The 13,791-nt window shown below is 41.9% G+C and overlaps 1 protein-coding gene across 1 annotated transcript in view; it reads right to left on the bottom strand.

Annotated features, from left to right (window-relative positions):
- Positions 1-13,791, bottom strand: part of SLCO3A1 (solute carrier organic anion transporter family member 3A1) — a 632,297-nt gene that overhangs the window by 165,669 nt on the left and 452,837 nt on the right. Inside the window, exon 4 of the mRNA XM_069222745.1 lies at positions 678-941. Coding sequence (XP_069078846.1) covers positions 678-941 — 264 coding nt within the window. The remainder of the gene's footprint in view (positions 1-677; positions 942-13,791) is intronic.

The raw sequence follows: 13,791 nt of genomic DNA, 5'->3' as shown, positions 1-13,791 counted from the left end.
TTATGTTTTGTGCAATAAAGTTTATTTTTACATAGCTCACTGTTGTGTTAACTTTGTGGAGTGCATATTGCGTCACGTGTGTTGTGTGTGTTGTGCAAACGCTTTACACATTGCCTCCGGGTTAGGCCTGACTGCAGATGGGGCGGGGTGATGCTCCTTCACCATAGCGGAGGAGCCGCCCCTGATTAAAAATGCATTGACCTCACCCCCTATGCTCGTCTGGGATTGTAGATAGACTCGATTTAGATGTGTGAAGATGGCTCAACCACAGACTGTCTGTGTACCTGGGAGAGCTTGAGACACTACCCACTGCCCACACTGCATTACGCTCCTTCTGATTCTGGGTCCAAGGAAGCACACACCGTTGGCGTAATCAAATTTTTTAGTCCTGTCTCTCAACATGTAGACAGAGCCAAAGCCCCTTTCTCCTTGTGATGCTCACATTATTGACTCAGGACAGATGCGCTTTTAAGCCAGGGCAAAACAATTATGTTATTTTCTACAAAATCATATGTCTCAGGAACATGCACATTCGAAGCAAATCTTACCAATTCATTTACATATTTAGATTCGAAAGAAAATACCCAGCATTGATTACAATGTGATAACATTGTCATTAAAGCCAATGGTGTTGTCATTTATACAAGCTAAAATGATTTCTACTAAAGTGTGGTCACCTTTCAGCTGCTGGAAGCAGGATGCACTGTCCTCTGGCTCTAGTGGATGTCCCAGCTCCCCATTGCTGGGCTTGGGTCTTTCAAAATCTCTGTCAGGAAGCATGGTTTGCTCACTTTCACAGGAGGGATCCATGCTCGGAGTCAGGGACTGTGGAAATCCAAACATCAAAAGAGACGAGAAGAAGAGTAAGGCACCACAGAGCAGGAACCCTCCCCACCAGGCACCAATCCACCGGGGGTCATCTGGCGTGATATCAAGCTTACCTATGAATATCAAGGTGAAGTGTTTAGCTTTGTGAAAAGAAGCAGTAGGTTTAAATTCAACACAGTAAAACAGAGAACATTAGCAGGAAAAATTATTTGCATGTTATAAACAATTGAACTGATTATGCTCTGAGGCCTCAACAAGAGGGAATAAAGTGCCATAGAACTGACACAATACATTATAATTTAAATGTCTGCAAACCTTTGTGCAGTGTAAGTTCTAAGCAGTGAAGAAGATATTTTCAGCTCAAACCAGCATACAGCCATCTCTGTTGCGGTGTAAACTTCAATTCTCTGTCTGATAGAAAGCCCACTCCCCAGTATCGGAGCCAAAACACCAATGTGATATTACTGCCCCAAACTTACCAATACTGCCAGTATTGTTAACACTGGGATGTGAGAATGCCATTACATTCTGAATTGTCCTCTGTTGGTGCTCTAAGAAATGGGGAATTTCTGTCGGAATGTAGTTACTCTACCCAAAGTAGAAAGGCAATATATAAAAGATTTTGATCAATCACATTTAGATAGCCTTTATATTCTGGACAAAAGAAAATCTGGTTGATGAACCTGGTCCGATACATTCCATACTTGTTGTCAAAGAGCTATCCAGCAGCATCTGGAAACACAAATCCAATATAGTATGTATCATTTCTACCTCAAAAATTCACTTAATGTGGGAACAGAGATGTCATGTTAAAACAACATTTTCATGTGTGTGCTGGATTCTGATTTTGCTGTTTTTGTTACTGCTAACCAGTGCTAAAGTGCAAGTGCTCCTATACAAAATGTGTATGTAATTGGTTTATCCATGATTGGCATATTTGATTTACTAGTAAGCCCTTAGTAAAGTGCACTAGAGGGGCCCAGGGCCTGTAAATCAAATGCTACTAGTGGGCCTGCAGCCCTGGTTGTGCCACCCACATAAGTAGCCCTGTAATCATGTCTCAGACCTGCCACTGCAGTGTCTGTGTGTGCAGTTTTAATTGTAAATTCGACTTGGCAAGTGTACCCACTTGCCAGGCCTAAACCTTCCCTTTTCTGACATGTAAGACACCCCTAAGGTAAGCCCTAAGTAGCCCCAAGGGCAGGGTGCAGTGTATGGTTAAGGTAGGACATATAGTGATGTGTTTAATATGTCCTGACAGTGAAATATTGCTAAATTCGTTTTTCACTGTTGCAAGGTCTGTCCCTCTCAGAGGTTAGCATGGGGCTACTTTTAAATCTGATTAAAGTGTAGATTCCCTTTGGGAGCGGATAGATATTTGGAGTTTGGGGTCTATGAGCTCACAAATTAAAAAAACATATTTTAGTAAAGTTGGTTTTAAGATTGTGTGTTTGAAAATGCCTCTTTTAGAAAGTGAGCATTTTCTTGCTTAAACCCTTCTGTGACTGTTTAGTGTAGTCTGCATTTCCTGATGAGCCATCTGTGCTAGGAGGAAGGGGAGGAGTGGTCACTCACACCTGAAAGGGCTGTGCCTGCCCTCACACAATGCAGTCTCCAACCCCCTGGTGAGAGTCTGGGGCCTGGCCTGGGCAAGACAGGATTTCACAATCAACAGAGACTTTACTTTGAAGTAGTCCTACTTCAAAGGAGAAAATGGGTATAAGAAGGGCACCCAAAACCACAGACTTTAGAACACTTCTGGAAACCAAGCGTAACCTGTGCCTGGAGAAGAGCTGAGGAAGAAGAGCTGCCGTGCCTGTGACTGTGCTTTGTGGAGCTATCCTGCAGTTGCTGCTTCTGTCTGTGCTAAGAGGACAAAGACTGGATTTTGTGTTGCCTTCCTTCTTGTGAAGATCTGCAAGGGCTTGATTTAGAGCTTGCCTCCTGTTGTATCAAGTCTCAGGGACAGCAAAGACTTCTCTCCGCCAGCACCTGGAGTCTCTGGAGAGACTCCTACCCTGCCAAGTGGTGCCCACCCAGTTCCTGGGACCCTGAAAGGAGAAGCTGGCAGCCCAAGAGTAAGAAATCCACGCACAGAATGCTGTGCGGGGAAAAGATCGCTGCGACTCCGATCTGCGGCTGAAAAATCGCTGCGCCGCCGGCTTCGGGACTGAAAATCGACGCTCGCCTGCAACGCAACCAGAAGATGGACACATGGAGCTGGAGAAATGACGCGCAGCATCGCTGACGGAGGCTGGTGAGATCGCAAACCGCGCTGCGTGGTTTTCGGATCATCGTGCGGCTGGATTTCCGACGCAAACACCGCTGACTGTGTAAAAACAACACAAGGCCTGTCCGGACCCATGTGTGGACCAAATCGACGCATCGTTCTCCGGCTGAGGGAAGAAACAACGCACGCCAACTCGACTCAAGGAGAACCAATGCAAGGTCTTGCTTGTGAGTGATATCGACGCATTGCAAGCCCTTGTTGATGCACCATCACCCGTGCAGGATTATTTTTGATCTGCATCAGATACATTTTCATGCCAGGAGAGCTAGTGTTGTGTTTGAAACTACATGAAGACTCTTTTTGCTTTTTAATTGATAACTTGACTTGTATATTGTGGATTTTTGTCGTTTTGGTCTTGTTTTGTTTAGATAAAAAATTTCTATTATTTGAAACCTGAGTTGTGTAATTTTGTAGTGTTTTCATTAAGTTACTGTGTGTGTTGGTACTAATACTTTACACCTAGCACTCTGAAGTTAAGCCTACTGCTCGTGCCAAGCTACCAAGGAGGTAAGCAGGGGTTAGCTGAGGGTGATTCTCTTTTACCCTGACTAGAGTGAGGGTCCTTGCTTGGACTTTGCGTATCTAAGGGCCTGATTTAGAGTTTGGCAGAGAGGATTTCTCCTTCATAAATGACTCATATCCTGTTCACCATATTAAAATCTCATAGTAGTCAATGAAGATCGTGATACAGCAGACAGGCTATCCGTCACATTTGCGACGGAGTAACCCATTCACCAAACTTCATATCAGGCCCTATGTCTTGGCTCAATTATTTATCACACACCATTATGGACTATATTGGCCCTCATAACTACAAAATACTTAGAGAGTCTACAGTCAAAGTAGAATGGGGCCTTGCACTCATTTTCAAAGACTCTGTTACCTGTAAATGCTATTCATGGCCTTCTTGTCATCCTTTGAAAATCCAAAATTAGCCACCTCCATTCACTGTGCCTCCACATTATTCTTTCATATTATGTACACACATCCAAAGCCATCCAATAACTTCATTGTAAGGTAACCTATAATAAAGGGAATTAGCCCATAACCCAAGGACCCGTGTATACACAGTATCAGATGCAAATGGTCAACCAGGGGAAAGTGTCGCCCTTGACTTCCTCGGCCACTCTTTCTATTGTTCAGGAACCCCTCTTAGAAGTAAATTCTCTGAAGATTATATACAATTGTATTAATTTCAAAACAAGAATGTCATATCATGATACCAAAGGTGCTCCTATGCAGTGACGGCACAGTGGAGGGTGACAAGGTGAAAAAAGTGCACAGGTGCTATATATAAATATACATGTTACTGGGACAAATGATGTGTTATGTAAGGATATCTGTTCTTTGGATATCCCCATCCACAGTACAAACTTAAAAACCAGTCCACACGTATGTGTTCTGTCGACATTGCCCTGGATCTCAACAGAGTAAAGACCTTTTCAGTCTCATCAATGGGAAAATTACAGAAACCAAATATACCATGTCCGACCATCACAACGGAAAACTGATCACATTCTTAGGGTTTCTCTTTATGAAAATTGTTAAAATAAGAAGGAATCTCACTACCTCTGAATCCTCAAACCCCACACTCTATCCCAAAACAGCCAGTACTTCCTTTGATAATCTAGATTTTGAAGATCCTCTCAAAATAATCAATCTTCAGTGACCTATTTGTTACTTTAATTGCTGTTTGCCTGCTAAACTACTAAAGAAGAAATCTCACCTCTTAGGTCCTTAGAAGCAACTACTTATCAGCGTATCTCTGCAACAAAACACATAGGGGGTTATTCTAACTTTGGAGGAGGTGTTAATCCGTCCCAAAAGTGACGGAAAAGTGACGGATTTACCACCAGCCGTATTACGAGTCCATTATATCCTATGGAACTCGTAATACGGCTGGTGGTATATCCGTCACTTTACCGTCACTTTTGGGACGGATTAACACTCCTCCAAAGTTAGAATAACCCCCATAGTCCTTTTTCCTCAAGACTGGACAAATTTCACCAATCCTAAGAAAGGCCAACACCGATCTCGAAACTCTTGAAAATTGTAGACGGATTACAAACCTATGGTGGTTTGGCCAAGTCATTGGAAATGCATTGCTATTCAACTAATAAACATATAGAGGCCAACTCATTACTTTCCCCCCTCACACAATAGGTATTCAGATCTGGCAACAGCTGTGAAACAGAAACTATAAAAGCCCTCAATGGCATCCTTCCAATCTTGGACAAAGTGAACTCTTTCTTCCATATTTTATTAGATCTATAGACAGCTGTTAGAAATGGGGTCTTTGGTTGACAGTCAGGTTACCCCCTGTTCAAGCAAGGTCCCTCACTCTAGTCAGGGTAAAAGAGAATCACCCTCAGCTAACCCCTGCTTACCCCCTTGGTAGCTTGGCAGAGCAGTAGGCTTAACTTCAGAGCGCTAGGTGTAAAGTATTTGTACCAACACACACAGTAACTTAATTAAAACACTCCAAAATGACACAACACCGGTTTAGAAAAATAGGAAATATTTATCTAAACACAACAAGACCAAAACGACAAAAATCCAGCATACACAAGTCAAGTTATGAATTTTTAAAGATTAAACTAAATAAATAGCGCTTAGAAACAAAAATGCTTCGATGAGATGTTAACACAGCGTCGTGACGGAGTTGTTCCCAACAAGCCGACACCAGCGGCGCCGGACACGGAGTCGTGTAGACCCCCAAGTACAGTACCTTTGGTGACGAATGAAAACAAGCTGATGCGCAAAGTCGGGGATCGCGGCGTCTGTGCGAAACGTTGAATCCGTGCACTTCGAGTGGCGTCGGTCACGACGTGGTGCAGCGACTTCCACGGAGTCGCGGACTTCAGCGGGGCTGCTGCGGCATCGGGCCTGCGAAGAGTGTCGCGTTCCAGCGAAGGTCACGGCGTCGGGTGCAGGCGGCGTCACCGGATTCAGCAGAGGCGTCGGTCCGGAGTCGTCCGAAGTCGATTTCCACCAGCTTTCCTTTCAAGGGCCCAGGGACTGGATAGGGCACTACTTGTCGGGGCAGGAGTCTCTCCAGAGACTCCAGGTGCTGTCAGAGAGAAGTCTTTGTTGTCCCTGAGACTTCAAACAACAGGAGGCAAGCTCTAAATCAAGCCCTTGGAGATTTCTTCACAAGATGGAAGGCACACAAAGTCCAGTCTTTGCCCTCTTACTCTGGCAGAAGCAGCACTGCAGGAAAGCTCCACAAAGCACAGTCACAGGAAGGGCAGCACTTCTTCCTCAGCTATCAGCTCTTCTCCAGGCAGAGGTTCCTCTTGGTTCCAGAAGTGTTTCTTCTGTCTGTAGATTTGGCTGCCCTTCTTATACCCATGTTCTCCTTTGAAGTAGGCCTGCTTCAAAACAAAATCTCTCTTGATTGTGAAATCCTGCCTTGCCCAGGCCTGGCCCCAGACACTCACCAGGGGTTGGAGACTGCAATGTGTGAGGGCAGGCACAGCCCTTTCAGGTGTGAGTGACCACTCCTCCCCTCCCTCCTAGCACAGATGGCTCATCAGAAAATGCAGACTACACCCCAGCTCCCTTTGTGTCACTGTCTAGTGTGAGGTGCAACCAGCCCAACTGTAAAACTGACCCAGACAGGTAATCCACAAAAGGACAGAGTCGCAGAAATGGTATAAGCAAGAAAATGCTCACTTTCTAAAAGTGGCATTTTCAAACACACAATCTTAAAATCAACTGTACTAAAAGATGTATTTTTAAATTGTGAGCTCAGAGACCCCAAACTCCACATGTCCATCCGCTCCCAAAGGGAATCTACACTTTAGTCAGATTTAAAGGTAGCTCCCATGTTAACCTATGAGAGGGATTGGCCTTGCAACAGTGAAAAACAAATTAAGCAATATTTCACTGTTAGGACACATAAAACACATTACTATATGTCCTACCTTAACCATACACTGCACCCTGCCCTTGGGGCTTCCTAGGGCCTACCTTAGGGGTGCCTTACATGTAAGAAAAGGGAAGGTTTAGGCCTGGCAAGTGGGTACACTTGCCAAGTCGAATTTACAGTTAAAACTGCACACACAGACTTATTGTATTTTGTCTCCAACATATCTCATCCTGAATATTCTGTTGAGCTCAAAAAAGTCATTCCTGTCCATTCAAATCAACCTGTCAATCAAACTGAACTATTTTGTAGCTCCTGGAAGACGTTCACACCTCAGTCACACCTCATTCAGGCTATGTATAGGCTGACCAGCTGTTTGAGGCTAATTTGTACTTAGCCTGCTGAAGGTCCAGGCTGGAAAAGGTAACTTTCTAGTTGTTACTTTCCTTTAATACTAAGCTGAATTTTTAATGACTATTGCAAATAGTGGTATGATCATTTTTGTAGCTGGTCCCATTCTCGGAATAGCAGTATGATTATGTTATCTGCATTCTGACTTTCTACACAGAACAGCTAGCCCTGCAACAATGAAAATAGCTTTTGTGACCTTGTTGCTGTTAGGCTATGGTACCATAATTTCCACATGCCCCACATTTAAATAGCATGCACCCTGCTTTTTGGGCTGCAAAGCCTATATAGGGGTGATTCACTAATATTCAAATGGAAGGTCTTTAGCTGTTAAAAACTGTAATTTTGACAAGTCATACTGAAGGTTTTACTCTGTCACAGTCAGGCAACAGGGTAGGCATGGAGTCATATTTCAGTGTCACTATAGTGGATGGTACAATAAATGCTACTGTCCACATGTGGCATTAAACTCTACATCCCAAGGGTGTATTTATTCATATTATGGCCTTATACAACATTTAAATGTGTTAATCATTTTTTAAGCACATTTTGATATGTTTTGGGGTTAGAGCAGATATTTGGGCATTCGATTGCAGATTCCAAGCAAGTGAGTCCACAAAAGTGAAAACCTGGGTGTGACAATCCAAAAAAGTCACTTTGCAACACATTCTATCTCAAAAAGATGAAAAGTCACTAAATAAAATGTGTCATGTGCTGCAATACAGCGGTAAACAGTTTGCAAAGGATAACCTTACAATAGATGATTTCTGGATCATTTTTAGGTCGAGTGTAAGTGGATAGCCTCATGTATACTTTTATGTATAACTGTACTGTGGGCTTAAAGCCATTTCATTTGTTCATGTCTGTGTCATTTGAAAATCCTGTCTTGCTAGTGGTCAGTCATGCCTATTTGTACCTCTTTTTTCTCTTTGGGAGCAGAGACCAACTACTGTATAATTACACTTTGTTGTGTTCATCTGTTCTTTGGGGGATTTTTTCTCTTCATTTCCTGCTCCTGTTTGGTGAAGCTTCCCTTTTCATTTGCACAACATTCATGCTCTCAGCTTAGCTTTGCTGTAAACAAGGCTGTAAATCAGGCTGCTGTCTTGGTCACATTTGCTCTTACTCACTCTGTGCCCTCTTTCGCTGCTCTCTCTCAGCTCCCTGGCTCCCATCCTTCCTTGGTTTGGATTCTGTTTACCAAGTGTGCCTGCCCAGTGTGTTTATTTAATTACTTGTTTGCTAGATAGCCCAAACTCCACCAGACAGTATTGGAGGCTTTGCATAGGTACCAGCTATGTTACACAGGGACATATTCATTGTTTGTAGCCACTGCAGGGTTAAGTGATGTTGAGCCAACACCATGACTCAAACCTGGGTACTCAATTCCAAAGTTGACAGCTCTAGTTGTTGTGGCACAACTTCTCCCCGTTCTACCACATTTCTGTGGAGCGCACAAGGAAGTCCAGTTCCTTTCATTGTGACAGCGCGGCATGCCGCACTTTATGTTTCCCTCCTCCATTTTGTATTTAATTATTTGTTCAAAGCTGTTATTTTTTAACGGTAGGTAACCAGGACTTCGCACGCGTGAGCATCCTATGTAACGTAACCACCACAGATGCTTGCACAAAACTGAACACACACTCGCAGGTCGCACTTTAAAAGTAGATGCATCATGCAAAAGACACGCAATTTGGTGAATTAATAGATATAGCGACTGATGTAAATCCATGTGATTCTAAATATGTGATCTTAAAGACACCACAGTTTGTGGAAAATATTTCAGTTTGAAATGAAACCATGTTTGTTGTGGATAAAACAACAGGCATGCAAGGATGCCTGCTGGCTAAAATAGGAATCTCCTAAGTACAATCTTTATCTCTCTGCAAACCGCTGTAGTCAGAGCCTGAGTATGTCTTCAGTGCCTGGATTTCTGCTCTGAAAATGACTGAGACAAAAGAGTGTCAAGTAAACTTATTGACAGGCCTGCTAAAATCTGCATTCTAGCCAGCTACAAGCTACTTCCTGCAACATTGCTTCAGATTATGAAACCCTGGGTGAGGGACTTTCCAAAGAACATGCGCCCAACTGTCAAGATGTTCTTTTCACCAGCAACCCACTCTCTACTCTGAAACATTTGTTTAAATCTTTTTATGCTTTTTTCATTCTTCTTTAATCTTCTTACTGAAACCTGGGTGCTGCTTTAGTGTTTGATATCAAATACACAAAATTATCAGTCCCTTTACATTTAGAAATGAATTCTGGGAGATTTGCATTCCGTTGGAACTTTTATGAAGTAGCATGGCAGATTTAAATTAGGATGCTAAATGGCAACATTTTAATTTTTTCCTGCAGATAGAGGATGAAGGTAAATGGAAGTGCATGAGTTATATGCAAGGCCACTGGAATAAAGACCAAATTATGAGGTACGGTTGACCAATTTATGTGGCAAGATAAGTCCAGTTAGGAATTTTCATCGCCAATAGCTCTAACTCAGGCAAATGCAAGACCTATTGCAATGCAAATGCTTGTTGTACTAGTTAGGTGAAACCGTTACCCAGACAGCACTCATGACCCCTATTGGTGGACTGAGGAACGTTTTTTTTTTTTTTTGGTTTCATGAAAGAAATCCTGGTCTATTTGAAAGTAAATTAAAGAGGATCCAAATAACGTAGTTCACATGAAAATGTTTTGCTTCACATGAAAATATTTTGCTTCGTTATACATTCACATTCATGTTGCAAATGTACAGACGTTCTGTAAACAGCAGTTATTTCAAGAGGGCATTAAAAGTGCAGAAAAATCATCTAAAACATGTATCTCCTCTTTTTTTGAGTTATGATCTATTGAATCGTATAGTGACTCATAGCAAATCATACACATTATCCAAAAGCATTATGTACATTTATGCTCTGCAAAGTTGTTTATTAATGGAGATATGTGCTTATAGATACTCATAGCAAGAACATGAGTGGACAGGTCTCAAAAAGTAACAGGGGAATGCAGAATAAAAAGAATAAAGAAAGTGCACCTTTTATTACACGTTACATGCATCAATAGGTTTGTTTTTTTGTGAAATTCAATACTGTATGTGGTACACAAACTATTTCATGTTGGCAATTAGAAGGGAGAGTGTTTATAAACATGTGGTCTTATGCTTTCACTCTAGACAAATCATTATTTGTTGATGCATTATATTTTCAGTAGAATCTGGTGAGCATCTATACTTTACTCTCCTAAGAAAAATGTGCATTTTGCAGAGTACTAGAATTGCCGAGTACTTAGGGTTCTTTGGTAACAATGTGTCTTAAAGAGACAAAATAATAACATAATGCTTCAAAACTTGTCTTTTCTTGTCACATAATTACGTAAATTGTGTCACAATTTGGTCCTTGATGGCGGTAAATTTCCAGTGCCCTATCTGTAATTAAACGTGAGATTACTGTGATACTGAGTGATTTCTGAGTTGTGCCTATCATTGATGTGTCCTTTTTGAGTGATAGGTGCTGTTTTTACATCTGTTAGCAGTAATCATGAGTGATCCGCGTGTCCTTAAATTGCACCTGCTACTAAACATAAGTTGGAGAAACTTGTTCCCCTCACAGCTGCTTTGTATCGAGCTATATTTTGCATATCTGAGTGATCAGTGCTGATCTCACATCTTGCACCACATTGTAATTTTAATGAGCGCTATACTCTGCCCCTGCAGTGCATCTTATGATCCATCTGTATGATAACTGTAGTTTTGAGTAACCAGTGCCCTACTTCTGCACATACAGTGCACCTCTAATGTGCAGGGTTGTTTCTACACTCTAGTTACCCGTGAATTGCAGTTTTGAGTACATCATTCAGCATCTAAATCTAACCAAACTGTAAACTGTAATTTTGAACAACTTTGAAACGCAAGCTGTTTTGTAACCTAAGGAAGGTACTTTTCTACAGCTGAGACCTAATCCTGACGCTTAGCTAAGGACCTGGTTATATGTTCAATAACCAGCTACATGGATGAGAGGAGGAACGTCGTCATCCCCAACCACCACCACACCCAGCAAGTTTCAACAGCATGACGCCCATTTTTGTTTCATAATTCCACTTTATGTTATATACAGCTACTACTGTGTCAGAGATACTCGACTACGTGCATTCACTACACTTTTCTCGTAACCAGGGCCTTCCATTACTGTTGTCACACTTTCCTGGTTGTATTTCCTCAAACACTGAGTTCAGGTCAGCTGCCTGTGCTGAATTTGAGTCCCAGTCTCTTTCAAGCTACTGACAGCTGGCCCTTAAACTTTTACAATTCACCGGAGTTCTTTCCCCAGAACTTGAATTTTGTCGGTTAGAGAAATGTGTTGTTGCATTAGCACTCCTCCTCATTAAAAGAGGAATCACATGTTCAGACAGTGGTGTTTGTGCTTTTCTGCCGATTCAATGGATCAAACATACCATTCCCAAGTAAGGAAGCTTCATAATCCACTTCAGCAAACAGACACTGTACGCAACATAGGCTTCGTGGAGGTTTGAATGTAAACGGGACACTTTAGATGTAACAGTCTTCATTCATTCCTATACAGCAACATGCATTTAATTGATCTATGTGATTCAATTTCATTCAGAGGCATTAGTATCCTATGGACTCGCATTGCATCTGTCACTAAGACATATAAATGCTCTGGTTGCCTTGCTAATGTATGAGGACCGTTTACTGCTGCATTAAGCTACAATTCCAGCTGTCTCCAGATACACGATTGTACTGTTTTTATTCATGTTAAAGAAGTTTTGGGCCTCCAGAGTTATTACTAGGAGTGTCCGCCAAGAAGACAAAGCTGTGGCTTCATTGGGCTGGAATATGTGCACATATTTACAGGCTGAATAGAAATAGTGCTGTATATTTTACAAAGGTCCTAATTACACATCTTGTTAACCTACAACATCAAACTTGATTTTGCACTGTAAAAAACGGTTGAAAGTAAATAGGACAACTGGATCCTCCACAGTCACTTCCATGACCATGCTGCTCATTATTTCAATTATTCAGTTCACATTCACAGCAGGTGATATGAACTAGTATAATAGTTATTAGTTATCCTATCTATTAAATATATGTTGTCTTGCTTATTTCTAAGCCTAAAGTTTGATCCTTGCTGCTGTTTATTGGTTGTTTGAAATGATATCGACATTGAAAGATTTTATCACATCTATGTGGAACTGTGGTACCATGGTTTGTACATTTGCTACGTCCTTTTATAAGATTGGAATGTACAGCAATACTTTGTATATTTGCCACAGATTTTCCTGTTAGCTTTGCTAGTATTAGGGCTGTGTGAACTATAACCAAGGCCAGCTTCAGTTCTGGTGGCGCCCAGTGCCACAACCAAATTTGGCGCCCCCCATGACCTCCTCCTCGGATTCCCTCACTACCATCAGGCAAAAATGTCTCTCATCACTGCACAGCCCCTCTCTCACATACATTTAAAGTGATTCAAAGTAGTGGTAAAGTCTGGCTTTACTGATGAGAATGTATGCCTACACAAACAAATCCTTTTTAGCAACATTAGGAATAGATAATGGAAGAACGGGAAAAAACATTACATCCTAACCTAGTTCATGCACTTTGAATGCAGCTCTTTAACGACATTTCCTCACAGTCACAGTCCTGAGTTTATCATACGAACTCCGGTAACAAAAGGATCTCTGTGACAAAAGAAGTAAGCCACCCAGCTATCCTCATGAAATACAGATCTGTGAGCTGTACGGTACGCGTTCTATGCAGCAGACATATCAACCCTCTGAGCTACTTTATGTCATGTCAAAACTCCCACTTAGACAAAACGCACAAGGAATTCTACAGCAGGTGCTTTTAAATTGTAAATTATTACTATACACAATGCGTCCCACTGAATACAGCGCCACCCCTCCCAGGTCAGCGCTCAGTGCGGACGCACCAGTACTGTTGTAATGGATGACCCGGGTGAAAACACTAGGATTACCCATATTGGTGTACACCACTTAAGTTTCATTGCCATGATATTGGGAATGGGTTGCAAGAGTGCCATTAACCATGAATGTGATGTTTCTGAAGATAAGGGTAATGTCAAATAGCTCTGCCATGTGCTGTAGGGCAATCTATGCACTTTCTTTTTTATGAAGGAACAGTTTTTTGTGTCAACAATTGTTGCACCCCGTTGGTATGTTTTTTCCAATAACATTTGAATGATATATATAGAATGCTTCAATAGCACAGGTTTTGGCATTTTTAGTCAAGTTCTAAATGGAAACATTTAGGCATACTGAGGATTCTTACAGCAGCCGTACCAGGGAATGGGCGATCTAACACTTAATGCCAGATTTATTGGATTTACTCCCACTCCCATACTTATCTCCTTTAAGTCAACGA

Source organism: Pleurodeles waltl, chromosome 3_1 (assembly GCF_031143425.1).
Source record: "Pleurodeles waltl isolate 20211129_DDA chromosome 3_1, aPleWal1.hap1.20221129, whole genome shotgun sequence".
NCBI lineage: Eukaryota > Metazoa > Chordata > Amphibia > Caudata > Salamandridae > Pleurodeles > Pleurodeles waltl.
The sequence above is the reverse complement of the archived record's forward strand: the minus strand, read 5'-3'. Positions and strand labels throughout refer to the sequence as shown.